This window comes from Equus caballus, chromosome 25 (genome assembly GCF_041296265.1).
Source record: "Equus caballus isolate H_3958 breed thoroughbred chromosome 25, TB-T2T, whole genome shotgun sequence".
In the NCBI taxonomy this organism is placed as follows: Eukaryota; Metazoa; Chordata; class Mammalia; order Perissodactyla; family Equidae; genus Equus; species Equus caballus.
The window spans coordinates 33,680,834-33,706,099 of record NC_091708.1 but is presented as its reverse complement, the minus strand read 5'-3'; the positions used below and the strand labels follow the sequence as shown (position 1 = coordinate 33,706,099).

General features: G+C 57.4%; 1 protein-coding gene and 1 long non-coding RNA gene across 48 annotated transcripts in view; one reads left to right on the top strand and one right to left on the bottom strand.

Annotated features, from left to right (window-relative positions):
* DAB2IP (DAB2 interacting protein) overlaps positions 1–25,266 on the bottom strand; it is a 194,376-nt gene that overhangs the window by 27,803 nt on the left and 141,307 nt on the right. For 37 of the 47 annotated variants that reach the window (XM_070251037.1, XM_070251043.1, XM_070251021.1 and 34 more), the window contains one exon: positions 1,445–1,598. In XM_070251037.1, the coding sequence (XP_070107138.1) occupies positions 1,445–1,598 (154 nt within the window). Of the gene's footprint in view, positions 1–1,444; positions 1,599–5,752; positions 5,997–13,007; positions 13,174–18,664; positions 19,185–25,266 lie in introns of those variants that run through there. The other 10 variants (XM_005605764.4, XM_070251056.1, XM_070251041.1 and 7 more) reach the window with 5 other exon arrangements.
* The window catches only part of LOC106782563 (uncharacterized), a 33,373-nt gene continuing 25,299 nt past the window's right edge, over positions 17,193–25,266 (top strand). The window contains exon 1 of the long non-coding RNA XR_011432486.1: positions 17,193–17,489. This is a non-coding gene — a long non-coding RNA (uncharacterized lncRNA). The remainder of the gene's footprint in view (positions 17,490–25,266) is intronic.

Below are 25,266 nucleotides of genomic sequence, written 5' to 3'. Positions count from 1 at the left end.
AGCATCTTTCTGACTCCAGCCTCACTCTCTGGGAGAGAAGGTATGGGCCCCCTGCCCAGGTCAGGGGGCAATGCTTCAACAGAGCTTCCTTCTACAGGTGGAGGCACCGAGACAACCTCAGGTAGGCACAAGGATCACTTCAGTCCTCAGCTGACACCTTTTGACAGTTCCCTTTTGCCAAGCGACAGCGAAAACAATGATGGCCACAGAGACTTAACATTTGGGGGTCAGCCTAGAGAAAGGAGAAGTGGGCTGTCTGGGTGTGCTGGGCCCTGGGCTCCTCCTGCCTGGAACTCTCACCTTCCCCTCGCTGTCTGACTCTTGCTCAGCCTCTGGTTTCCTCCAGGCAAGGGAGTCCAGCCCGAGCTGCACCTGCCCCCTGTCCCTGGCAGCAAGCCCAGGGCTCTATGGGGGGAAACCAGACTCCTTATCCAGCCTTTCAAGGGCTTGCACAAGCCACAGCACCCCCAGCTGTGGACAAGTAGCCAGGAAGCATCTTCTGCCAGTCCTAGGCAAAGAAGTCAGAGCCCAGACGAAGCCTGGCTGGAGCAGGAGTCTCGAACCAGAAACAGCACCCAGTGGGCAAAGGGTGTAGGGCAGATGCCAGGCACCACTCTATTCTTTCCCTGGCCTGGGGGTGCCAGGAGGTTGCCACACTGGTCCCCAGGTGGCTGATTTTCATTACCAGGCTCATTCTTCTATTAGAGAGCTCCCCTAATTATGCAACATTGTTGGGGGTGGGGGCAGAGGGTAGGAAGCTTCCCAGAAAGAGAGGTGGGAGGACAATATGAATAATTACAGAAGCAACTGGGAACTCCCAGGAACACCTACAACATTAGTTGCCCTAGTCCTGGCTTGGCCTCAGCCTCATTGTGTGGCCTCTGACATCTTCTTGCCCTGGCTAGGCCTCAGATTCCTTGTCCATAGTGAGGGACTGGACAAGTGATCCCCAGGTACAGCCCTGCCAGGTTGGGTGGCTGGCCCTCTACTCTCAAACCTTGGGTCACAGAATGCTGGGCAGCAAACGTTCTAGCTCATTATCAGAGAGGGAAACAGGCCCAGAAGAGGGAGCACTCTCCATTAGCCCACCCTGCATCTGAGGGGTTTCTAAGGAAGGGTGGGCAGGCTTAAGACATGGGCCCTGGGCTTAAGCAGGTCTATACAGGCTTTTACTCCCTTACTCCCACCGGGGCCTCCTGCCCTGGCCAGCACGAGGACAACGCTGGCCCATTTCCAAGGAGCGCACAGAGCAGGAACGAAGTCCCCCATCTCCCAGCTCCACCTGGTCTCCTGGGACGCAAAAGCTCTGAGCAGGTTCTGCTGCTGTCCCAAAAAGCCTGGCCCCCACTGAGGCCACAGAGCACTCCAGGAGGGTGTCTGGAAGAGACCTGGCCTCGCGAGACGAGGATACCAGCACCCGACCACACCCTGCAGAGGGACCCACCTCGAAGCAGTAGTCCTGGCCTAGGATGCTGCTGTGCACGGGCTTGATGACAACCTCCTCCTCCATGCTGAGGTCCAGCGCCTCCACCGCGCTGCTGGGGCTGAGCAGGGACTCGTGGGAGCGAGACTCCTTCAGCCTCGGCATCAGATGGGACCTGGGGGGTAGGCAGTAGGTGTGTCGGGCTGGGCCTGCCACTCTCCTCTCTCCTTCTCCCTGCCCTGTCCCCTCCCCTCCCCTCTCCTCCAGGAAGCCTGCGCAGAGCCCCCAGCTGGAGGCAACCAATCCTCCTCTCAACTCCCACTGTCCTTTCTGTCTTAAGGAGACTTGGGAGGAGGGGGCATTGCAGCGCTAGAGGCACAGAGACCCGCCCCCACTGTGGGACTCTGGGTAGGTCGCCCAGCCTCTAATGAAGCAAGTGGCTGAGGATTAGGCCACCACTCAGGAGTGGAAAGTCAGCACTGAGTGTTGGGTAGGGTCCAGCCTGGCTCCTAAGCGGCCTCAGAGACACACAGCAAAGAGCTGACCCTTCCCCACCTCCCCTCCGCCCTGGTCCCCATCCAAGACCGAAGCAGTCACCCATTTGTCCAAAATGTCATTGCCGAAGAGTCCTTTCTCATACACCATCCCACTTTACCCACCAGCCCCACTCGAGGCAGGGGAGCCACAGGACATCTGCTGCTCCCATCTTACAGATGAGGACTGTGAGGCTCAACATGGAGTGAATGCAGCAGCCTCTGCACAGTACCCGAGATGCTGAGACTCAGATAGGGTCCACCTGCTGAGGTTCAGGGGCCCAGGCCAGGGTCAGTAGGCCCAATACAGGCACAAGGTAGCAGAGGTAGCTGATGTCACCTGGTGCCCAAATGGAACCCGGACCTGGACTGTCTCTGACAGACCTGACCTTGCACCTGGGCCCACTGCTCACCTGCTGTGAAGCCCTGGATTCCTCAGCATATCACATGGAAAGCATCTCAGACAGCACTGCACCAGTGCTTGGTAGAGTCCACCTCAGAGAGGTCAATGTCCCTTTCCAGAGCACACAGCAGTGCCCCACTGGAGCCCCTCTATAGCTGGGGCAGAGGAAAAGTCTGAGGACCAGCCAGGTCTGCTAAGACCTCCCCCGGCACCGACGCTGGGCAGGCCTTGCCCCTACTCATGTCCACAGCCCAAAACCATAGAGCTGACACAGACCCTGCCCTGGGCAAAGCCCACCCAGAACTCCTTCCCCCAGCCACTCTGCCTCTCAGCTCCTGGCCTCCAGTGACCCAGGGCTCAGTCTATCATTGTCTCCTTGCCTTGCCAAAGACCCCTCCTCAGGTAAGTGAGGCCTGGCAAGGTCGCCACTTCCCCCTGAAGGGCACGCACCCTGTAACCCACTTCCATGACCACCTAGAGTAAGGAGGGCTGAGGCCCACTATGTGTGGGCTCAGGAATCCAGAGATGAGCCACAGGGGCCCTGCCCAGAGGGCCTCACAGGCTGACAGAGGCCACTCCCCAACCCGCTGTCCATGGCAACAGCCCTCCCTGACATGGAGTCGGTGCAGGCACTGCATGGGAGCCAGAGCTGGAACTGCGACCCCAGCCCTTGGGGACCCCAAAGCCCAACCCAAGAGACCCAGTCAGTCTGCCCCCAACGGCTCCCCTATGCCCAGCACAAAGCTGGCACACAGTAGGGCTCAGATCACTTAAGCTGAATGGATGGCCTCAGGCAGGACTTCTGAAAGCTGGAGGGGAATGGACAGACCAAAGGGAAGCTGTGAGACAGGCTGAAGTCAGGTTAGAACCAACCTGACCCTTCTGGGGCTCACACATGGAACCTCTCAAGGAGGCTAAGCCCCCTGGTCTGCACAGCTGTGATGCTTCTGCTCCCCTATTGTCCTCTCTCTGGGCAGCAGCATCTCACAAACACTAGGTGCTAACAGGTTTCTTCCCTCGATGAGCGCTCCAGGCCCTGCTCCATGGCCCAGCCTCCTCCCCATCACAGCACTGAGCAATGCCGTGGGTGGGTCTGCCGTCCATTCAGTTGAGATTCCACCCCAGGTCACTCACCTCAAGGGGCAGATTCCAGGCCTCCCTCCCAGGATGGGGCGTCATGCCTCAGAGCAAGAGACGTCTTGTGCCAGATGCTAGGGAAATCACCCAGCCTAGGAAAGCCTGAAAACCCAGCCTGCAGGTCTGGATCAGGCTGCTTTCTGGCCCAGCCTGGAAACCCCTACCAGGCAAGGATGCTGGGAGCCAGGGCGGGTGGAGTAGGGACCCAGGAAGAGCAAAGGGAGGAGCTGGCACACAGGGGCCGCCTCCTGCCTGGGGTGTCTGAAGGAGCTGAGGAAAGGGAGGCACGGTTCAGGGACTGGGCCTGCCCAGGGAGACCGAGGGGGGCGCTGGTTCTATAGCCTAGGAGCCCGGCAGGACCAAGTCAGACCCCAAAGCAGGCAGAGCCTGGTGTGGCTGCAGAACCCTCCTCTTCCTTCCCCACCATCCTGCCCCACAAGCTCCCCAGCTGACTCAGGCGTCACTGAAGGTTCCTGGCTGAACAGGGGGCTGTGGGGAAGCTGGGCAGCCCTGACCCTCTCCCCCTCCCCAGGGCTTCTCCAAGTTGAGGGACATGGTGCAGAGGCTGCACTCACCTCTGCAGCCCAAGCTCACTGGGAGGAGGCGGAATGGGGGCAGGGCGGGGTGCAGGGAGGCCCAGTAGCTACTCCAAGGTCTGCCAGGCTGCTCCTGCACAGCACAGGGCCAGGCTCTGACCGCTGCCCTGTGTGCTGGGGGCAGCTCCAATGGGCCTGTGCTCTCTGACTCATCCGCAGATGCACATCATTCCCACTCAGCCCGGAGTCTACCTGCCACCCCTCCTCCCCATGAGGCTCCTGGTGGGAGAGAAAGGGGCACCTATTCATCAGGCACTTACATACAGCTCTGAGCCCAGAGGGAGCTGGTCTGCTGTGACGCTGCCAGCGGGGACCTCCTGACAGAACTAGGTGTGCCCGTGGTGGTGGCTGATAAGATGACTAGCGCTCAGGAAGGGAAAATAGTCACCTGGTCACTTCCTGTACCCAGCAGGACCACCTCACGGCCTAAGAACCACCTCCTCCAGGAAGCCAGCCCTGTCCTAGGCCTGCAGCACCCCGACCACTCCACACCAGGGACCCCGACCCTGTCAGTCACCCAAGGGAGGCCCTGACCCCGCCTTGCCTTTGCCTCAGAATTGCAGACTGCATCGTTGGGCCACTTCCTCCCTCACCTCCAGCCTCTGCCTTCCCAGGCCAGGCAAGAAGGCCATCAAGGAGAGAGGGAGGGAGGGACTGCAGACTGCCCGGGCTCTAAGGGGGCAGTAAGCGGGCATGGTCTCCCTGCCTAGGAAGCTCGGTAAAAAGGAGGTGAGCACGTGCTGGCCTCTGCCTCGCACCCACTCCACTCCCAGGAGAGGGGCACTCCTAGGTACCCACCTCCACTCAGCACAGGGCTCCCAGCTGGTCACCTTCACATCTCTTTTTGTCATTTCAATTACACACAAGCCTGCCAGGAGTATTCATCTACCCATTTTATAGAAAGGGAAGATGGCCTCAGGGAGGAGCAGTCACATGATCTGCCCACGGCCCCCTGCTGCAACGGGGACCCAGGTTGGTCTAGGGGCCCTGCCATGGCTGCCCGTGTGGTGTGGAAATCTAGGGGCTGATGCCATTGTGTGCAGGGCCTCTGTGTCCCCCAGGCTCTGGGTCAGGGTCCTCCCTGCCACCCCAAGGCTGAGGTGGAAGAGAAGGTGGCCCAACACTCCAACTGTGTGGCCTCCCCAAGTGCCCAGCTCAGTCTCATGACGGCTTCCCCTGATGGCCTCCTGCGGTCCCTAGAGACCAGAGCCTTGGTCCCCTCAGTGAGGCACCACCAATGAGGGCAAAAGGCCTTTGCACAGAGGTCTCCACTGGCCTGTGCAGATCACTTCCGCATCCAGGTCTGAGCTATTTCTCACAACAGCCCAGCCAGGGATGCCACATGACTGCACGAGACACCCACTCTCTACCTCCACTCGCACCACACCCTGACACATGACCTAGCCTCTCCTCCCCAGCTGGTCCCCACCACCCAGGAACCCCCTCCCTCTGGGGGGCCTTGGCCTGTGCTGTTTCCTGAGCTCCACCACCTTTCCCTCCACTTCTCTAGCTAACAAAACGCTTCTTCCCCAGTTTTCAAAGCCCAGCCCAAATGCCGCCACCACCAGCACGCTGGCCCTGGTCTCTCCAGACAGACAGGAGTGCACGCTCGGGCCATGTGGCTGAGCCCCGCTCCACGCCACTTTCCCCGTCTCCTCACCTAACACTCATGACGACTGGTGAGGACTGAGGTGCGCACCTCGGAAAGCCAGGCGGCCTGCCCAAGACTGACGGCTGGCAAGCAGCCGAGCAGGACCTGAACCCCGTTCAGCAGAGTCCACGACTAACTCCATCAGCTCAAGGCTCGGCTTTTCGTCTCCCCACAGGCAGGGAAAGGCCACAGCCAGCTGACCTGCTTGCCGTGACCCACTCAGTACAGGGCTGGCTGGGGTGGGGCAGCCTCTGCCCAGAGCCCAGGAGCCCAGGAAACGTGGGCACGGCAGGGGCGGAGCCGCTGCTGGAGATACAGCCAGGTCCCAACAGCAGCTCATTGTGAGGGCCGGGAGCGGGAACAACGGGACATTGTCCTGGCTCCTGGGCCACAGCCTTATCTGATAGCCTTCCAGCCAACCCAGGAGCTGTTTTTCAACTCCATCCTTTTTTCTCTTATAAGGTTAGTGACACAGAAGTTTAGCAAATTCCCCATTATTTCAAGGAGGGAGGAGACCCAAAAATAAAACTTGCGATAATTAAAAAGCCCTGTCTGACATGGGGAGGATGTTCCCAGCTACGGGCGGGGGTTGTACAGCCTGGGAAGTAAGAGACTCAGAATCTCTCTCTCAATCTCAAAGGGGCAGAGGGAGCTGCCCTGCGTGCCCCCAGAGGGCAGGGCTGGGACCAGGAGAGGCCAATTCCAGCTCAGTCACAGCTGTCCCCACATGGGCCAGGTGGGTTTGGTTTTAAAGGGAGCAGGCACCCAGTCTCTGGAAGTACAAGCAGAAGCTGGGAGACTCCTTGTAGACAGCACATGCTGTGGAGGAGAGGCCGGGACCACCAGTGGGGGTTGGGCTAGCAGGTGGGGGTTGGGCTAGCAGGCCAGGTAGAGCTCGCAGGCAGGCAGTGGAGTGAGCCCAGGAGTAAACACACACACACGCACCTGCAGCTGGGAACAGACAGGAGAGCGGGAGGGTCTAGTGTCAAGGGTGCCCAGCTGTAGGAGCAAATCTGGTCTCCACTTCTTATAAAACACACAATCTAGGGGCTGGCCTGGTGGCAGAGTGGTTAAGTTCGTGCACTCCATCCGGGCAAACCAGGGTTTGCAGGTTCAGATGCCGGGTGCAGGCCTAGCACCCCTCATCAAGCCATGCTATGGCAGAGTCCCACATAAAATAGAGGAATACTGGTACAGATGTTAGCTCAGCAACAAGCTTCCTCAAGCAAAAAGAGGAAAACTGGCAACAGATGTTAGCTTAGGGCCAATCTTCGTCACACACAAGAAAACCACACAACCTTGAGTACTTTTAAGTCATTCACCTTTTGAGGCCTCCATTTCCCCATCCATAAGAGGGGAGAGCGACACGCCTTCCTCACACAGCTGCTGCTCAGATCAAATGTGATAATGCAGGTGAGATGCTCAGCAGAGCAGGGTAAATGCTACCAATGACATCAACCCCTCGGGACAGTCCAGGCCTCCTCTCTCTGTTCCACTCACTCACCTCATGCCAGACCCCACTGCAGGAGCAAGGGGTCCAGCTGTGAACCAGGCTGATGAAGGATGTGCATGCTGTTACCAAGGCTGACATTTCTAGTGTAGGTCACGCTGCTGACACTTGGGATGGCAAAATAGGGACCTCCCTGGCCATTCTCTGTTCCTCCCCTCTGACCACTCACATCCCTTACCTTCTCTGTGCCTCCATTTTCCCCATCTACAAGACGGGGGCAAACTACATCTATCAAAATGCTCTGGAGTGCCTCAAAAAAAGGCCCTTAATTTCCTGAAGGGAAAGGAAGAGAGAAGAGGGCACCTGGCGGTGGGCAGTAGACTGTGCTGAGGGGCCACTTTAGCCCCTCTCCCGTGACTTCCTAGTGTAGAGTCCCCCAATGCAATCTCCCATTCAGAGGCCTATGTGGTCCCGTGCCACCGCCCACAGCCGCAGCCAGCCCTGGAAGGGGTAGAAATCCCAGACAAGGGTGATCTCCACGCAGGAGGTGCCCACTCAAGGGCTGGCAGGACCCGTGCACTCTGGAGGTAGGTCAGAACATGTCAAGCACGCTTCTGCCTGTCACAGGCAGGTCCAGGGAGCTGTGCTGGGAATCTCTGCCTCAGTGGAAGGAGTGGGTCCTGGAGCAGAGTCAGGGTGAGGGCGCCGACCTCCTGAGAATCGAACAGCAGGACATAAACAGGGCAGTGCCGACTCGATATGTCCAGCAGAGCCATCTCTCCCCAGGCTCAGCCTTGCCCTGCCGGCCTGGGAACCAGCTGCTGAGAAGGTCAGCGGTCGCTCCCACTGCAGCTGGGGTCCCAGGGGAGGGGAGAAGAATGCAGCCGCCTGGTGGCCCCAGGGCCCTGGGGGGACAGAATCTGTCCTTAAAAGGCAGGGAGGTTGGCTGCTCGGCCTGGGAAGGCTTCCTGAGATGACAGGGCCTGGAGGCCTGGTCCCTCTTGGCCCAAGATTCTTTCAGTCCAAGGCAGGGGCAGGTCTGAGCAGTCACTGGACCCAGCGTGACCCCGTCCCCATACACATACTGAGCCCCGGGCTGGGAGGAGCCTAGTCTCCTGCCTTCACCCCGCCCCTGGGAACCTGCACTTCCCCTCAAGACAGCAGGGCTGAGCTGGCAAAGGAGGCTCCACACCCTGGCAACCAGGACAGGAGGACAGGGCAGGTCATCACCTGCCAGCGCTGCAGTGTGGCCCGAGGCCTGGCTCCCAGGAGGTGCCCCACATATGCTGACCAAATGAGCAGCACTGTGGCAGGTGGGACTTAACAGCCACTCACTAGCACCTCCTATGTGTCCAGCTGTGTGACAACTGTTCTTACTAAGGTATGCACATCATCACACGGCCTTCTCCCAACAGCCCTGAGCCAAAGGCAGCATCGCCCCAGCATTGACAGGGAGCAGGAACGCAAACAGGCTCAATGAGCCTCGGCTGACAGGGCAACCTTTCCGGGACACATCCCAGTTAATCCAAAGGATTTGATGAAGGAAGCTTTAGGACACTAAGGGAAACTGAGGCTTGCAGAGAGGAGTGGCTTGGCTGGGTCACATGAGACAAAAGAGAAAGCTGGGATCCTAACGGCCTGATCATCCTCTGTGGGACAGTTCTGGCACCTCCCTCATGCTGGGCCAGGCCTGGAGGCTGGGCATTCTGTCAGCCCAGTGCCCCAGCAGGGCCAGTCCTTCTCACCAAGAGGGAGAGGAGGAAGCTGGCCAGGGAGTCCTGGGCTCCTGTCCAGGTCTACCCTTAATCTGCCTGTGACCTTGGGCCCACCCCTCTAATACCATTAGCGCGATACCTCATTGCTGCCTGCTGGCAACTTGAGCCACAAGGCTTAGGGAGGGACCAACGATGTAGGGGTGCTGGTTCTGGTCTTGGAACAGGAGAGGCACCCTCAGCATCCTGACCATAGCCCATTCCCATCCTTTCCAGTAAAATTCTGCAAACTAAAGGAGTTTTCAGAAAGCATTTGGGAACACATTTACCTCCCCACATCTTATTTCTCTTTTTTTTTGGGGGGGGGGGGCAAGGGGCACATCAAGAGAGAAGAAACAAAAAACTTTCCATCTAATCCCCCAAGTCATCCTGCAGCCTGAATAATTTCAGGTTTTTAATCAATAGCTGTCAGACTTGTCAAATTACTTTGGGGACCGCAAAGCAGTTTTTAAACATTCATAAACCTCAGTAGAACAGCGAAGTGCCCTGAATTTTAAAAGAAGAGAATCTGAGGAACACTCATTGAACAGCATGAGATTTGGGCAAATCGAAAGCGAGCTGAGGGCCAAGTGCCCCTCCTGCATCTGAGTGGGGACAGCTCTCCACCTGTTCCCTGGGTCCCAGGAGAAACCACCAAACCTGGCGTGGCCACTCAGAAAGATGAGGGAGGGTGACACTCCCAAACCTTAAGTCCCCAGCCCTGGGAGCACTGCATCCTGGGGCTCTGACCCCAGCCTCATCTGCTGCAACCCTGACCCAGTCAGTCCCAGACTGCAGGCCGCTGCACGGTGCTGGCCCTCTGCTCAACTGCCCTTTAACTAGGACAACCCTGAGACGGTTCAAGGCCCCAGCCAAGGTGCTCCCTCCCTGCAAGCTGTCTGTGCCCGTCCCCTCCTCACAGTGGGAACACACTGTGCATCCTCTGTCCCACAGACCACACCACCGAACGGGGGACTGGTTTCTGACTGGTTCCCTCACCCCCATCCAGGACCATAAATACCTCCAACAGCTGCCACAGGCCCTGGGGACTCATGACCCAAGTGGGGAAAGATGATGAAATAAGAAAAAGAATGAGCTGAAAACCAAGGACTTCTACTCCCCAAGGAAGCCACTACCCCTCTGACATCTAATTCTCACCAGCTCTCCACCACCAGGAAGCCCTTCTAGGCTCAGCCAGCCTCTGCACAGAATGTGAGAGCGGGGCAGAGGCAGCATCTTCTCCCCTCTCATCTCCTCCACCTGCGACTCAGATGCCATGCCATGTGGCCTTCTGGTGCTGTGTGGGCTGTTCATGTTAGAGTGATGAGGTGATCTGGGGACTGTCCTTCCCCCATCCCTGGGCACCAGGCTTCCTGCCTCAACCAAGGACCAGCCACTTGTCAACAGAGCCCCAGCTCCTGGTACCATGCTGGCTGATGACTAGTTGAATGTGGTAAGGCCTCCTTCGTTAAAAACCAACACATGTAATAAAGCTCTGCGACTTTGGTCAAATTAATTTGTATGCCTCAGTTTGCTCATCTGTAAAACGGGGACAAGACTGCCTTTGATGCTATAGGGGTAAGCTGACACGCAGAGCTCTGTAATCAGCCCTGGCATTCTGTCCGGTTCCCCCTGCCTACTTCTCTGGAGGCTCCTGGCTTCTCCTGGGCCCACTGCCACTTTCAAGGTGCCTCTCAGGCTGCCCAGCAGGCAGAGGCCCCCCTCCCGGCACGTGGGCTCTCAAAAAGCCTCTGTGCCAACTGACCCCAGAGAACCCCAGCTGCTCCAGCCACCACCCCCAAGAGCAGGCTGCAGTGTGCTGCCATTTTAAGTTGGCGCCTTGACGTCCTCGTTTAAGGAGAGATGGACATATCTAGGAACAAACGTTGACACCCCAGGTTCCAGCCCTGATCCCCACCTCCAGCCCTGCTGGCTCTTTTGATTCCAGCCACCATTTGGGACAGAGGGCCTTTGTGGCCTCAGGGAGATAAGAGGCAAAGACATGAAGGAGAAGGGGTGCTCTGCCAAGGGAGTGTCGACCTCGGGGTTGGCCTCTCCTGCACCTCAGCTTCCTCACCTGACCAAGGGGCTGCCCTGACCTCCTGCCAGAGCCTGCTGGAGGTCCATTATGGGCTGAGTTGATCCAGCACCTCAGTATACAGTTACTGAGCACTTCCAGGATGTCAGCGCTGAGCCTGGGGGCCTTGGGGCCCTGGCTCCCCACTCCTCCCAAAGCTTGGTGTATGGGAGTCCCTGAGGGGAATCAGAGCTCTGTTTCCCAGACTGTAACTGGCAGGAGACAGCCAAGAAGGTTCAAAAGCGGCAAACAGCAGGAAAGGGTGGCTGCCAGCAAGACACAGGCTCAGGACACCGGCAAAGGCAGAAACTCAGAGAAACGAAGTTAAAGAAAACTGGGGTGTGGCTGCTGAGTTCCTCCTGCACCTAGTGCCCATGCCTCAAAGCCATGTGCAATCTTCCAGTACCTGCCTCAAAGGCCACCGTGTGCCCACACACCTGGAGAGTACATGAGGCAGGCGCTGGCTCCGCATTTAGCGGACCCCACACCTCTGATCCTCACACAGCCCAGCCACGCAACTACGGTTAAGGGAACTGAGGCTCCCAGACCTCCAGGGGCTTCCTAAGGCCTAGACAGTGTGACAGACTCCAACAGCCTGCCCTCTTTTCTCACCCCACACTGGCTGACTCGCATAAGCTAGGCCTGTCTGTCATTTGCCAGGTGGCCCACGGGATTCCAACCAATAAAAGCCACACTCTTTAAATACAGCACCTAAGGTGCATGCCAACTCAGCCCCGTCTAGATCCAGTCACAAGGGGCTGCCCACCTCCGCTTAAATGACTCCCAGCAGCCAAGCTGTACTCATCCGTCAAAGCCTGGCTCAAAGACCACCACCTCCTTGATGCCTGCCCCGGGAGAACTGACAACTCCCTCCAGGGTTTGCCCCTATGCACCCACCCCATGCACATCAGGAAGCAGGGGCTCAGAGAGGTCCAGCAGCTTGCTCAAGTCATTTCACAGGCCCCAGATCAGGGCTGGAGGCCTGGCATCCGGGCTCCAACTCCAAATGCTCTGCACTGCCTGTCAATGCCTCAGGCTTTCTCCAAACCTACAGAAGTCCTATGATCAAATGCATCCATTTTCAAGTAACTTAGAGGAATCCAGGGTCACCGGACTGTACTGAGCCCGGCTCCCACCTACTTCCGTGTGACCCTGGGCAGATCATTTCCCCCGTCTGGAAAGTGGTGGGAAGGACCTCTAGCTGGCAGGAGTCCGATCCACTGCCAGCACCCCAGCAGCGGCAGTGAAGGTGGTTAGGACCGAGGGACATGGAGACTTGGCTGTACCAAGCCAAATCCCTGATTTCCCCAGTGCCCCGGCTCCTGACAACTGTTTCACATGTTTAAGATTGAGCAAAACACACTCCAGGCCCAGACACAGCCTTCCTGGTCTTGCAGACCTCCAGCCTGCAGGCCAACGGATCAGGGAACAACAGGGGAGGGGGAAGGAGGGAAAAAAGAAGCATCCTGCAGGGGGCTGGGGGCTGGGCCAGAGATGACACAGGCCCCCCCAACCCCGCGGAAGCCCAGCGCAGCCCAGCTCAGGGCTGGGCAACGCCCCAAGCTCCTCGGCTCACAAACTTCGCAGCAGTTCCCAGCACTTCCCGGTCATCAGTGGAGCAGGCCACGGGCTGCCGGGGCTGGCCTGCAGAAAGGAGCAACTGACACCGATTTCCTCTCTCTTTAGAAAATAAAAACAGCAACAACACTTCTCTGTTTCTCCCTTTCTGGCAGGGCTATCCTAACAGCTTCCACATTCTGGGCTGGCGGTAGCCATCCGCGGAGGAGAGACGCACCATGCCTAGGGCACTCCTGAGCCCCTCCCAAGGCTGGGCACCTGTGACAGCCCCTCTGACCAGCGCTCCCACCCATCCCATTGAGGTCTCCCTGGGCCTAGGAGGCTGGTTAGTGGCCCTGAGGCTGGCAGCCTCCCTCCTTCCCCGCCTCCCTCATTCCAACCTCCATTTGAGTCAGTCAGGCCACTCACCATCCCTCAGGGCAGCGACCAGGCTCAACAGGCTGGGAAACCGAGGGGCCAGACTGGCCCGCCCGTTGCCTGCTGTTCCCACTCCACTCTGGTCCTAGACATACCACTCCAGCCCTGTTCACGGGGACTAATTATGGCTAGTTAAACAAAGGCTAAGTTCCAACTCTCTGTAATGTGCTTTTAAAGGGCCAGTGTGCCACTCGGGGCTGCCGGGGACTTAAAGGCACAGATCCCTTTTTCTGTAGAGGAAATACAACAGCAAAAAGTCAAAAAAATCCCCCCAAATCCATGATCGGATTGGAGGCTCTGGACTTCTAAGGAAGACTTCAGACAAAATGCAGATGAGTACACCTCCAAATTTCACTCGAAGGTCCCCAAAAGCTACATGTCAAGAATAAGAGGAGGAACGCAGCCGTTGCGAAGCGCTATGTGCCAGGCACCGTGCTCCCAACTTCCCAGCGCCGTCTCATTACTCCTCACAACCACTCCGCGGGACAGGCACCATCCCGACCCCGTCTTACAGGCAAGGAAGCCGCGGTGAGCAGAGGTTCTCAGTGGGCCCAGGATTTCGCAGAAGCCTGCGGCAAGGCCAGGGCACACCCCCACGAGGTCAGCCAAAGCCAGGATTCTTTCTCCCACCTGCTCTCTCCTGGACGCCTCACCTGTTCCACATCCACAAGCATCTTTCCTTTGCGGGAAAATGTAGGGCGTGAGGATAAGGAACCATTTGTGGCAGATGCCCAGCAACTTGGCTTTCAGTGTGAGCCTCAAAACCCTGTGAGATAGGTTCTGTTCTTCCCCCTTCTTACAGATAAGAAGACTAGAAATGGTGACCTGACAATATGAAAGGGGATGGACTGACAGATGCTGGGTAAAGGTGAGGCATGGGAAAAGGAGGGAGAAGGAGGATGAGCAGGAAGAAAAGGCGGGTCTGCAGCCCTGCAGGGGTGGGGCACTTTATACCCAGGCCCTCAATCCTTCCTGGACAGGCTGTATGGCCAGAGGAGCATGCAGGTGAGGGGAGCCATCCTTCCAAGCCCAGGGCTTAGGCAAGCTGGCCAAGGCCTTCCACTGTCCACAGGAATGGAGGAGGCAGGGCTACAGGGATGGGGGCTCTCCCGGGGCCCCAAGTCTCCAGGGGTGGGCAGGGCCTGACTAGTTGCTAGAATAGGAGTGGGTAGGGGAGAGGAAAGGAGGAGAGACGACCACTGGGCCTCAGAACCCGGTCTAACAAGCCCTCCCAGAAAGGTGGGTCACTTCCTGGCACCTGGAGTGGCTGGGCACGAAGTAGGTGTCTTACGGCCATCCTCCATCAGAAAGGCCAAGGCCAGGCAGAGTCCTCAGGCCTAACTCCGCAGGGGCTAGGTCCTTCAAGGATTTCTACCCTCATTCTTTTCTATGGGAGCCTGGCAGTCAAATAAGCTTGAAGCTGTGTAGCCTGGTAGGTAAGAACGTGGACTCTAAAGTCAGACCGTCCAAGTTCAAATCTGGGCTGTGCCACTTGCTACCTGTGTTCTTGGACAAGTTAAGTCACCTCTCTGGGCCTCTCAGTTTCCCCCTCTGTAAAATGAGCAATAATAACAGTATTTAACTTCACAGGGTTGCTGTGAGGAGTCAAGGAGTTACAGAACAAAGCCTGGCTCAGAGAGACACTTAATTAAGACAAGCCAGATTAGCTAGAGTGCAGGAGGCTGCCCAGGATACGCTAGGAGGCACAAAGCAGAAAACCAGTATCCTGAATAGTGACCCTAGGCAAGTCACTTCTTTCCATAGGCCTCAGTTTCTTTCTGTAAAAAAGAGGGGTTCAACTGAGACCCTCAGCGACTACCAGGCAGGACCAGCCTCTAGCACCTCCCAGATGCCCCCTCTCCCCTAGAAGGTGCCAGGCCAGAGGGCCACAAAGGCTGAGAAAAGCTGGGCTGTGGCCCACATCCTTAGGATCCCGAAAACAGCCTGCCTCCACTCTGCCCCCAGGCTAACTGGGGTCTGCTGGGTAAGGAGGGAGTCGAGAGCGCAAAGCCACAAGGCCTGTTGGGAGACAGCTGAAGCGGCTGTCTCTCCAGGGGAGCCCAGCCCCACCCCGGCCTCCTCTGGGTCTCAGTCTCCCCAGTCCCCAGTGAGGGGGCGGGCCCTCTCGTCGTCAGGTGTCTCCCATGGGCTCGTGCAGCTGAGCTCGCTTTCCTGTGGGGAATTCTGCAGCAGCCGTACAAGCCACCCACACCTGCTGCACAAACAGCCTCGCAGAAGCTGGGGCCTCCCTTGGCCCCAAGAGCCCCCAAGACTTGACCAGGTTCAAGGCCTGTCTCACTCTATCTTCCTGGGGCCTACAGCACCTGGTCTGTGAGGTGAGGGAGGGGCGGGGGTGTGGAGCACCAGAGCAAAGAGGTGGTTATGAGGCAGGAGGAAGGCCCTGTGGCTCTGGCAGAGCACATGGCCACTATTCCCGAGGGGCAATGAGAGAGCTGGTGCCTTACGCTCCACGATTACCTCCTCACCCACAGGGTTAACTGGTCAGTAAAGGGTGGCCTGATTTGGGGGTTTGCAGACCTGTGCTGCAATTCTGGGTTATTACTTAGCAACTGTGGAACTCTAGGCAAGTCCTTTCACTCTCCTGAGCCTCCGTTTCTTCCAGTGTAAAATGAGGAGATAATACATTATCCCCTGCAGACAACAGTTTTAAAGACACTGGCTGGCCAGCTCGGTGGCGTAGCGGTTGAGTTCGTGCACGCTGCTTCAGAGGCCTGGGGTTCACAGGTTTGGATCCCAGGCACGGACCTAGCACCACTTGTCAAGACATGCTGTGGTGGCATACCACATAAAATAGAGGACGATTGGCACAGATGTTAGCTCAGTGACAATCTTCCTCAAGCAAAAAGAAATTGGGCAACAGATGTTAGCTCAGGGCCAATCTTCCGCACAAAAAAATAAAATAAAAAAATAAAGACATTGGCCAACCAGATGCAGAGAAAGCATTTAACAAACCACCTGGGAACCCAAAGACTCAAAACTCTGAGAGTCACTCATTCAACAGATACTGAGAACCCAATTGGGGACCAGCAGACCTTAAGTTGTCCCCGACCCTACACTGTTTCCCCAAAGCCGAACACATTCTACACTCCCCCTCCAGTCATCCTAGCCTTGGGGCAGATCAAGGTCCCGGCCACCAGAATATCCTGAAAAAGACTTCGAACTTCTCTGGAAGCGAAACACACAAAGGAGACTTCCAGAGGAAATGCATTAGTGTAAATGAACCCAGCTCCACAAGGCTCTTCCTAAAGGCCTTGGACCCAGGGCGAGATGGGGCAGGGACAGGTGAGGACAGGGTCAGGCGACTCCACCCATGCCAGAAAAAGTGAAACACTATAGGGCAGTTAGCAAGCCCCCCCGGACAGAGGGAGGAGAAAGAAAAGCTCAGAGCCCTGTTACAGGTCAATCTGGGGAGCCCACTCCAGCCCTCCAAATCAGAATCTCCGTGGATTCCACCAGAGGATCCTGATGCAACCCTAGGTGTGGCCCAGCAGGTGAGCCGCCCGCGAGTGGAGACCGGGAGATGAGAACAACTGAGCGCCTCAACCGACCCCCCTCAGTGTCCCAGACTGGCTGGTTCTCCCTGCACTTCCCTGGCCTGCTGCCTCCTCTTCTAGTCACCTCCTTTTTCTATTCAATACGCCTGTCCTGACCCCAGTGGTTCTCCTCAAGGTCCCCAAAGGCCCCACAGAACCTCAAGCCTGACTGAAATGCCCCAGGAGAGATCCGTCTTGGTGGCTAAAGCAGATCTCAGAAGACAGGAGCCCTCCTTTCCCCCGCCTTCAGAATCCAATCCAACAGCAAACCCTCCCGCTACCTCCTCCAGAACGCTCACCCCCCACCCCCGGTTCCACTCCTCTCCACCTGCCCAGGCAGCCCGACCCGCTCCCCTACTCCCCAACCAGGGAGTCAGAGAAAGCCTTTAGAAATGCAAATAGGATTATTTAACTCCTGAGCTAGAAACCCTACAATTACTCCCTCCAGCACTCCGAACAAGTCCAAACTCCTTCCCAGGCTGAAGAAGTCTGCAGGAGTGGCCTGCTGACCCTCTGACCTCGTCCAGCAGCCCCACCCTCCACTTGAAGCCTCGCTTTCCCGCCTTGGGGACTCCCCCGCCTTGGGGACTTTGTACCTGCCGCTCCCTTGGCAGGAGCCCTTGCTCCACCCCCATCTGTGAAAGGCCCACTTCTGGCGTCTTTTGGAACTCAGGCCTTCCCCACCCCCGCTACTCCCCACTGGAACGCTTGGCTTGTTTCCTTCATAGCATCTTGCTCATTCAGCCAGCAAATATTTATTAAGCACAAACTACGTGTCAGGCACTATTTTAGGCGCTGGGATTCCAGGTGCTGAACCAAGCAGAGGAGAAGCCCTGACTTACATTTCAGCAGGGGAACTTCACCCAACAGGGAATTGTTTCTCCACTGGTTTATGATCATCTGTCTCTCCTGCCAGAAGGTAAGCTCTTTCCGGCCAAGGGCTCTGTCTGTGTATTTCTGTGTCTTAAGGGAGGGTCTGGCATGGTGTAAGAGCTCAGTAAGTATTTAGGAAATGAAAACGCAAAACCAAAGAACAGGGCAGTGAAAGACCCAAACCCAGAACGACACAAGTCAAGAGTGGAGCCCTGGGGGCCTCTTGTGGCCAATGCCTCTCGCTGGCCCTGGGGGCTCAGGTGGGCAGGAAGGCTCCTGTGAGGCCTCAGCCCTTGGGGGGACTATATGTAGGAGTGGCAGCAGAGGGAAGGCTGTAGGCCTGTGCAGTCGGGGAAACCTTCCTAAACAGGTGCAATCTGAACAAGGGCAACCTCACACTCACTCACTCACTCACTCACACACACACACACACCCCCATCTAGGGAGAGAACAAATTTGTGTTTTAGGGCTCTGATGTTTTTTGCTCTAGTCGGAAAAAAGAAAAAAAACCTTGCTCCAAAAGACCCTTTACTTTTTATTAGTGTCTGGATCAATAAAAGTTTTAGGAGTAAAGCTTCTCTCCTGCAATACTAACCAACAGAGACAGGCTAGGATTATTAACACTGTCTCCAAGAGGCAGTGGCTGGGAGCCCCAGCAGTTTTGCCCTTCTCCTCACCTGCACTGGGAAGCCCCAGGCTACGGCAACAGCAGCCCCAGGGCCCTCAGTGGCTCCACAGCTTGGGGTCACAGCCTCCTCCTTACAGCCCACCTTGCCCCCCCCCCCGTGCTGGTTCCCTGGGCCTAGACCCACGGCCTTGCCTGCTTCGGCCTGTTCAGCCCTGCGTTCGCGGGCTTCTCTCCACCACCCTCCCGTGAGTTGAAGCTCCTGGAGGAGAGCGCATGATTCCCAGCAGAAGGGAGAAGCCAGTCTAGCAAGCCCAGCCACCACATTCACTCGGCCTCCTAAGCCCCTAAGGGGTCTCCCATTCTGTCCAGGGGCCAGCACGGGGGCTGAGCTGCTCAGAAGGGCCTGGGCGAGCTGTTGACTGACGCAGCAAACCAACCAGGCCTCAGGCCACGGCCCAGCTGCGCAGGCAAGCAGAGTCCCAGGCTGGGCCTCCTTGGAGAAACAGCCCCACACCCTCCAGCTCCGACCCACTCCCACGCGAGGCCTGCCCACCCACGGGGGAGGAAGTTTCCTGCCCGCCTTCCCCACCGACCTTGGTGGCGGGAGCGCACGGCTCTGGACTGAGCAGGGTCTGGGTACCTGCCGCCAGGGCACCAGATCTGGCTTGCGAGGATGGCCAGGTCTCCAGAGGGCAGCTCCTCCCGCCCGGCTCAGGATCTTGCCGAGGTTGTCACCGAGGGGTCCAAAGCCACAAAGGCCCATTCCAGAGGATGGCGTCCAGCCAGGTGCCTCTCCTGGCCAGGTCAGGGGACCTCTGAGCCCAGGCCAGCATCTAAGAAGTGTGCCTGGGCAGGCTTCCCCTTCCCACAAAGCACACGGTGAATCTGTCTTCTAAGTTGAAATTTCAAAAATGACTTAAAAAAAAAACAGTGGTGACAACATCTAGAGATTTCCGGGTCCTCCAGGGAACAAGTGGAAAATTACAGTCTTCCATACAGGTAACCACATGGCACAACCTCCAGGACCAAGAAGTCTAGAAAGACGCCTGAAAACAAACACTCGCTTCCAGCCACAGGCAGGTCTCTCTCCCAGGGCACCTGGACAGGAGCTCTGGGTCCAGGAAGGTGCAGGAGCCTCAGAGAGGTCCCTTCCAGGCTCCTCCCCTAAAGTGCTGACCCCGCCCAGGGTTATATCCTGCCGGGGGTCCCGCCTCCGGGCCTTTGCACTTGCCATTCCTTCTGCTGGCTGTGGCTCCAGGCAAGGCTGGCTTTTCCTCATTCTGGTCTCAGATCAAATGTCCTAGAGTCCTAGCACAGGCCATTCCTACCAGTCTAGCTAAAGGAGCAACTTCCACTCCCGAGTTATCACCCTCTTCGTTTTCTTCTTAGCACTGATCTGAAATCATCTTGTCCAGCCCCCCTCTTTCTCCCACCAGGAGAATGTCAGGTCCGAGAGAGGCAGGGGCCTGGTCACCCTGGTCGGCCCAGCACACCTCGGGCCAGCACCAGTGCCTGGCACGAAGGAGGCGCTAACAGACATCTTGAATGAATAAACGTGTCTTTCCGGCTGGGCTGTGAAGGGCCAGCCAAAGCCGTGTGTAAGAGGGAGCGGGGTGACCGAAGGTCTTGAGGGTTCGCCAAAACAAGCCCCCGCCCGCCGCGCCGCTCCAGAGCACTCCAGGCTCGCACCGGGCGCGCCCGTCCCAAGCACTCTGAGGCCGGAAGCGGCTGGCCCTTCCCGGCCCCGGCACATGGGACGACTGGGACATTCCGCAGCCAGCTGCCCCCAGCTGCAATGCTTTCCGCTTGACCCGCCGCTGCGTCAGGCCGGACCCCGCCCCCACCCCCACCCCAGAGGCAAACACCCTCCCTCCCCCGCACTTCCATTTGAACATTTTTAAACAACGGACAAAAACAGAGGTGCAGACAAGGCCAGGGATTTGCCTATGCTGGTCACCTGAGCAGAAGGGAAGTCCCAACTCCCCGCCCGGGCTGGACCTAGGGACAGCGTCCTCCTAGCTGGGAAGAGCTGGCTTCCTAGGCAGGCGCAGTCCTGGGTTCAAGTTTCCTCTCCGCAGGAAAGCACCTACATCCTGGGCTGGGCCAGCAGGACAGAGGGGAGGCAGGGGACCAGCAGGGTGAGCCAGGGGAGCTGCACAGGAGTGTGACTGCAGCAGGACGATGGAGGTAGACAGACCCAGTATGACCCCCGGGCCCAAAGTGGGCCAGGAGATTCATCCTCAGGTCACACTCACACCGCCCTCACTGAAAAGCAAATCCCTCTGGGAAGGGCGTGCCCAGCCAACCTGACGTTTTGCCTGGGGTCACCCCCTCTTCCATGGCACTCCAGAAGCCACAGAAACGGTCTTTATTTACCGAGCCTCTACCACACACAGGGAATCACACCTCCCTCCCTCCCAGCCGCCACCCGCAAGGGCTAAGCAAGCTGAGGCCAGGGACCCAGAAGCCTCCATTAGTGTAGCTGCTGCACAACTTGCTGGTGCGATGGGATTATGGAATCCAGTCCCTGCAGAGAAATACGATAAACAGGTGTCTGAGAGAACAAAGCCCCAGCCTGGGTCCCGCCTACTCCATGGCTTCCATATGCAGAGGCATCACCAGCCCCAGCTCAGTTCGCAGTGGCTTCAGCCTGCTCCAGTCCTTCAGCTAACAACTGAGCTCCTACAAAGTGCCAGACTGTCAGGCACCTACTGTGTGCAGGCAGGCAGGCAGGCCTCTGGCTGGGGCACCTGCGGGGCCAGGGAAGAGGTCTAACTGTGACCCCACAGCAACCCCTACTCTGGGAGGTAACTCACCCCATCCCCTGCTGTGTCCTCCCTGGGGCTCAGCTCTGTCCTGGGCACAGGCGATGGTGACTCCAGGTAATCCAGCAACGCCTGCCCCCTCCATCTACATCTGTCCACACCCGCAAAGCCCAGAGGACTCCTAGCCAGAGGTGCACTCACAGTGGTTCCCCTCCTTTTGAGACGAGGTTATCTAATCAATGTCTTAATGAAATTTCAAAATGGGAGAGGTGAGGCTGTAGTAACAGAGAGAGGCCCTGGGGCAGAGGAAGCCCCTTCAGCTCCCACCACATCAACCAAGGCCCCAAGGAAGGAGGGAGCAGAGCCCATCTCCGAGCACTCCTCCAGGTGCAGGCACCAAGCTGGCCGCCCACTTGAGCTCAGTAATGGCAACAAACAGGTCAGGCAGATATTGTGACCACTTTACAGATGAAGAAATCAAGTCCAGACGGCTTAGTCACTTGCACAAGTTGACCCAGCTTCACCGGAAAGTAGATGTGCCTCACCCCAGATAATCATTTGCATCTATTGCTTGTCCCCCTCCCCAATTCTAATACCCCCTCCTCCTAGAAGCCTTCCCAGATTTCCCCCAGGCAGGAAGCCATCCCCACTGGTTGATCCACACAGTTCTAATATCTTGTTATAACAAAATAGGCCCCTTTCACAGGGCCTCTCGCTCTGCAACACAGCTGCCACAGGAGGGGGTCACAGCTAAAAAGAAAGAGGATTGTTTCTGGGGGTCAGAAGATGTACATCCCAAGTCAGGCTCCTACCCTCACCAGCTGTTTGACCTTGAATAAGCTGCTTCCTCCAGACCCTTCTAGCCTCAGCCTAGAGAACTGCATAACCTCCTTCCAGAGTCATCTTGAATAATATGTAAAAGTAGGGAGTGAGTGCACAGTGACCATCCTTGGCCACTTGTAGCTGGGGACTTTCAGAGGCTGCCCTGATCCAGTCACCCCTGGTTCCAGTACCTCCCATGACCCAGGCCTCGCTAATCATTAGACCCCACCTACCCAGAGCACACTCCTCACCTTCACACCTGCCAGTCCAGCCACAGGGCCCTCCTTTTCTACTCTTCCCCATGCACGCCCTGCCCTTTCTCACGGCCACACCCTTGCCCCCACTGATCTCCCTGCCTGCCCCTATTTCCAATTCTCATGCACCTTTCAAGGCCCAGCTCAACCGCCCCCACTTCAGGGAAGCCTTTCCCAGTGTGCACAGGCACAGGACCTGCAAGATCTCTGCCCCCTGCCTCAATTCCCGGCCTGCCTCCCCCTTTCCGGGTCCTGCCGTCTGCCCTGTCAGGCCCTCTTTGGGGTCTATTCGTCTCTGGTTCTTCAGGTCCCGGGACTCACAGATACACCCTGCAGGTCAGTCTTCTCCCAAAAGCTCAGAGCCCAGACGTCTCATCACCTTTCAGATTTGAAGGTGTCTCACCAACTGGGGTAGGCTCTCTGGGGGACTCTGGAACTCTCCTCCCTCAAGAAGCTTCCCATTTCCTGGGGTGCGAGAGAGCCAGCCCCAAGACCGTCGAGGACTGCTGCCAGACACTGCTGGTACAGCCCCTTGGGGAGAGACATGCTCACATCCTGGGAGGAAGGACTTTTCCTGTGACCACAGCTCTCCCCTTTCTAGAGGCTGTGAGAGGACGGAGGCCCTTTGCAGGCTGACCAGAACACCCTCAGCTGGAGGGAGGTGCTGCTGTAACCCAGGGCCTCAGGAAGAGTGCGGGACAGGGGCAGGCACAGGACCGGGCAGAGGGGGATGCCCTCCAGACATTCAGCCCCAGGGCCTGGCTGTTCAGGGACAAGGGCTTCTGAAGACACCACTGCTGTACTTAGCTGAAGGTGAGGAACAAACCTGGGGTTAGACTGAGGGCCAGATCTGGGTAGCAGTTTCCATGCAACCCAGCTGTTAATTTATGTGAGCACATCTATGCTTGTGCGGTTTTATCATCGCCAACAAACAACAAATGTGTCCTGGCACCTGCTATGTGCCAGGCCCCGTGCTAGGTATTTTACATACATTATCTCGCTTAATCCTCCAAAGAGCCATAAGCTGTAGGTATCCACAGTGACATTTTACTAAAATGAAGCTGGAGCACAGAGAGGTTGAAAAAGCTGCTCAAGGTCACACAGCTTGTTACTGGGCCTTCAACAATCTGGCCCAGCCTGACTCTCTGGTCTCAACTGCTAGCGTTCACCATTCCAGAGCCTCTACTCTCTGTCCCCACCCCTCAAGCTCCCCTCTCTCCCTGTTTTGCGATGTGTGGGGGGTTAATGCGTATTGTCAGCCTGCAGCCTCCCAACTCCCTCCCTCCTCTCCACCTGCCTCCTCCCATCAGGCCAGCCAGGCTCCTGGCCCTCCAGCTACCTCCTCCCCTCCCACCAGCCTGGCTGCGTCACCCCCACCTGCCAGGCTCCGACCAGTGTCTTGTAACGACTTCAGCTGGCAAAGAATCCTGGAACCTTTTCCCCCACAGCGATGTTGACACACGTTTGCTCAAAAAACGTAATGTTTCCATCAAAGCATTCAGGAGGAGTAAATTCCCACCCATGTGACACCTCCTCCGAAAAATATAGAGTACATTCACTCAAACGAGCAATGAGACACGGTCAGCGTTTCTCTTTCTCCGTTGTCACGGTGCCAAGTGCTGGGCAACAGCCAGCATGAAGCAGGGGCTGAATGCTCTCAAGGGGAAGGGAGAGGGGCTAGTTGGTTTGTGAGCCTGTGACTGCTGGCCCCTACTGTACAGGATGCTGGGTCAGCTTGTGGTCAGTCCCCCCATCCCTAAGCCTGTGCCCAGAGACTCGAGTTCCACTCACTGTGCTCCCACCAGAGCCGAGCTTCTGTGTCGCTGACTAGGTCACCTACTGCCCAGTCCCCAAGTACTATCCCCACCCCACCAAAGTGGAGCCCTGCCCTCACAGTTGTCACACCACATCTACACCAGGCCCAATGCCCAAGTTCACACACATGCCCCCTCATTTCACCAGGTCCTTGGAAGGTCAAGAATTCAGACTTCCCTGAACTGTCCCCTTACCTACCCCCCAACTCCTGGCACCAGGGACGGGGCTGCCGTCGGGGGATCCTGCTCCACCTCCAGGTTCCAACATTGCCAAAACAGGAGGTCCAAGGCCAGGCACTGGGACCTGGGTGCCAGGAGGTCAGCAATGGCTGGCTAGGTCCTAACTCATCCCAGCCTCACCCCTGGGCAATGGGAGATGACTGTGAGGCCCGAGCAGCCAGGCCTCGGCGAAGGGCCCCTCCCTGCAGCAGAGAAGATGGAGGAGATGAGGGGAGGCCCACAGGCCGCCACCCTGTGCTCACTGCTCCATGTAAGCAGACAGCAATCCTGCAACAAGAAGCAGCTATAGCAGCTCCCCAGAGCCCCGCCCCAGGGTACGGACGCCCTGCTCTGGGAGCAGAAAGGAAGCGTCTGACGTCGCTTCCTCCAAACGTTTTCCCAGAGTCTGTCACAGGCACCTGGCACAGTGCTGCCGCATCTGATACTGGCCTCCTCCCATGACATGTGCCAGGGAGGCCTCACTGTCCCCATTGGACAGATGGGAAGACAGGCCCACCAGGGTCACACATCCAGTCCAAGGCCACACAGCTAGAAAGGGAGTGACACCATGAGACACGAAGTGAACAAGACAGGGGGCCTCTACCTTCAGGACGCCGGCTGTCCAGGGGGAGGGACACATGCAGACATTAGTGCCGAAAGGAACATGCTTACCAGGCCGTGGGCCCCGAGGAAGCTCGGAAAGTCTCCAATGCGGGGCCTGGCCCCAGGGGCCCTATCATGACTGCAGAACAGCACATGCAGTTTGGGTGCAGGGAAGTGGGAAGGGTTTCACGGAGGGGAGGGCATCCCAGCACATGCCCCTTATGAGATTTGGGTCCCGCACCAAGCCCTGTGCCTGGCACATCGTGCAAGGGAATGAACGTGGACATGTGATCAACTCTGGGCAGGCGCCTGGCATACTGTGTCCCGTGTACATCACGACAGCCCGGCCCAGGGAAGTGTGTCAAGTTCTCATGCCTCATTTACAAAATGAGGAGACAGAAGTGCCAAGCAGGTGAGTACTCTGCTCCGAGTAACACAGCTAGTCAGGTCCCGGGCGTGTCCGACTCCAAGGCCCGCCTTTCCAGCAGGCTTTTAACTTCTCTGGGCCTCAGCTGGCTCATCTGCAGAAATTCCTCCACTGCAGACTGAAGGTGGCATTAAATGCCTACCCCTGCAGCCTCGGTCGAGGTGGTGGTGACCACATGACTCCGGACCCTGCTTCTGCAGCCTGTTAGGTGAAGGAGCAGAGGGTCTCCTCACTTCACAGTCAAGCTTGCCAGGGAATGGCCACCAATATGAAGTTCTAATTGGTGAGCCT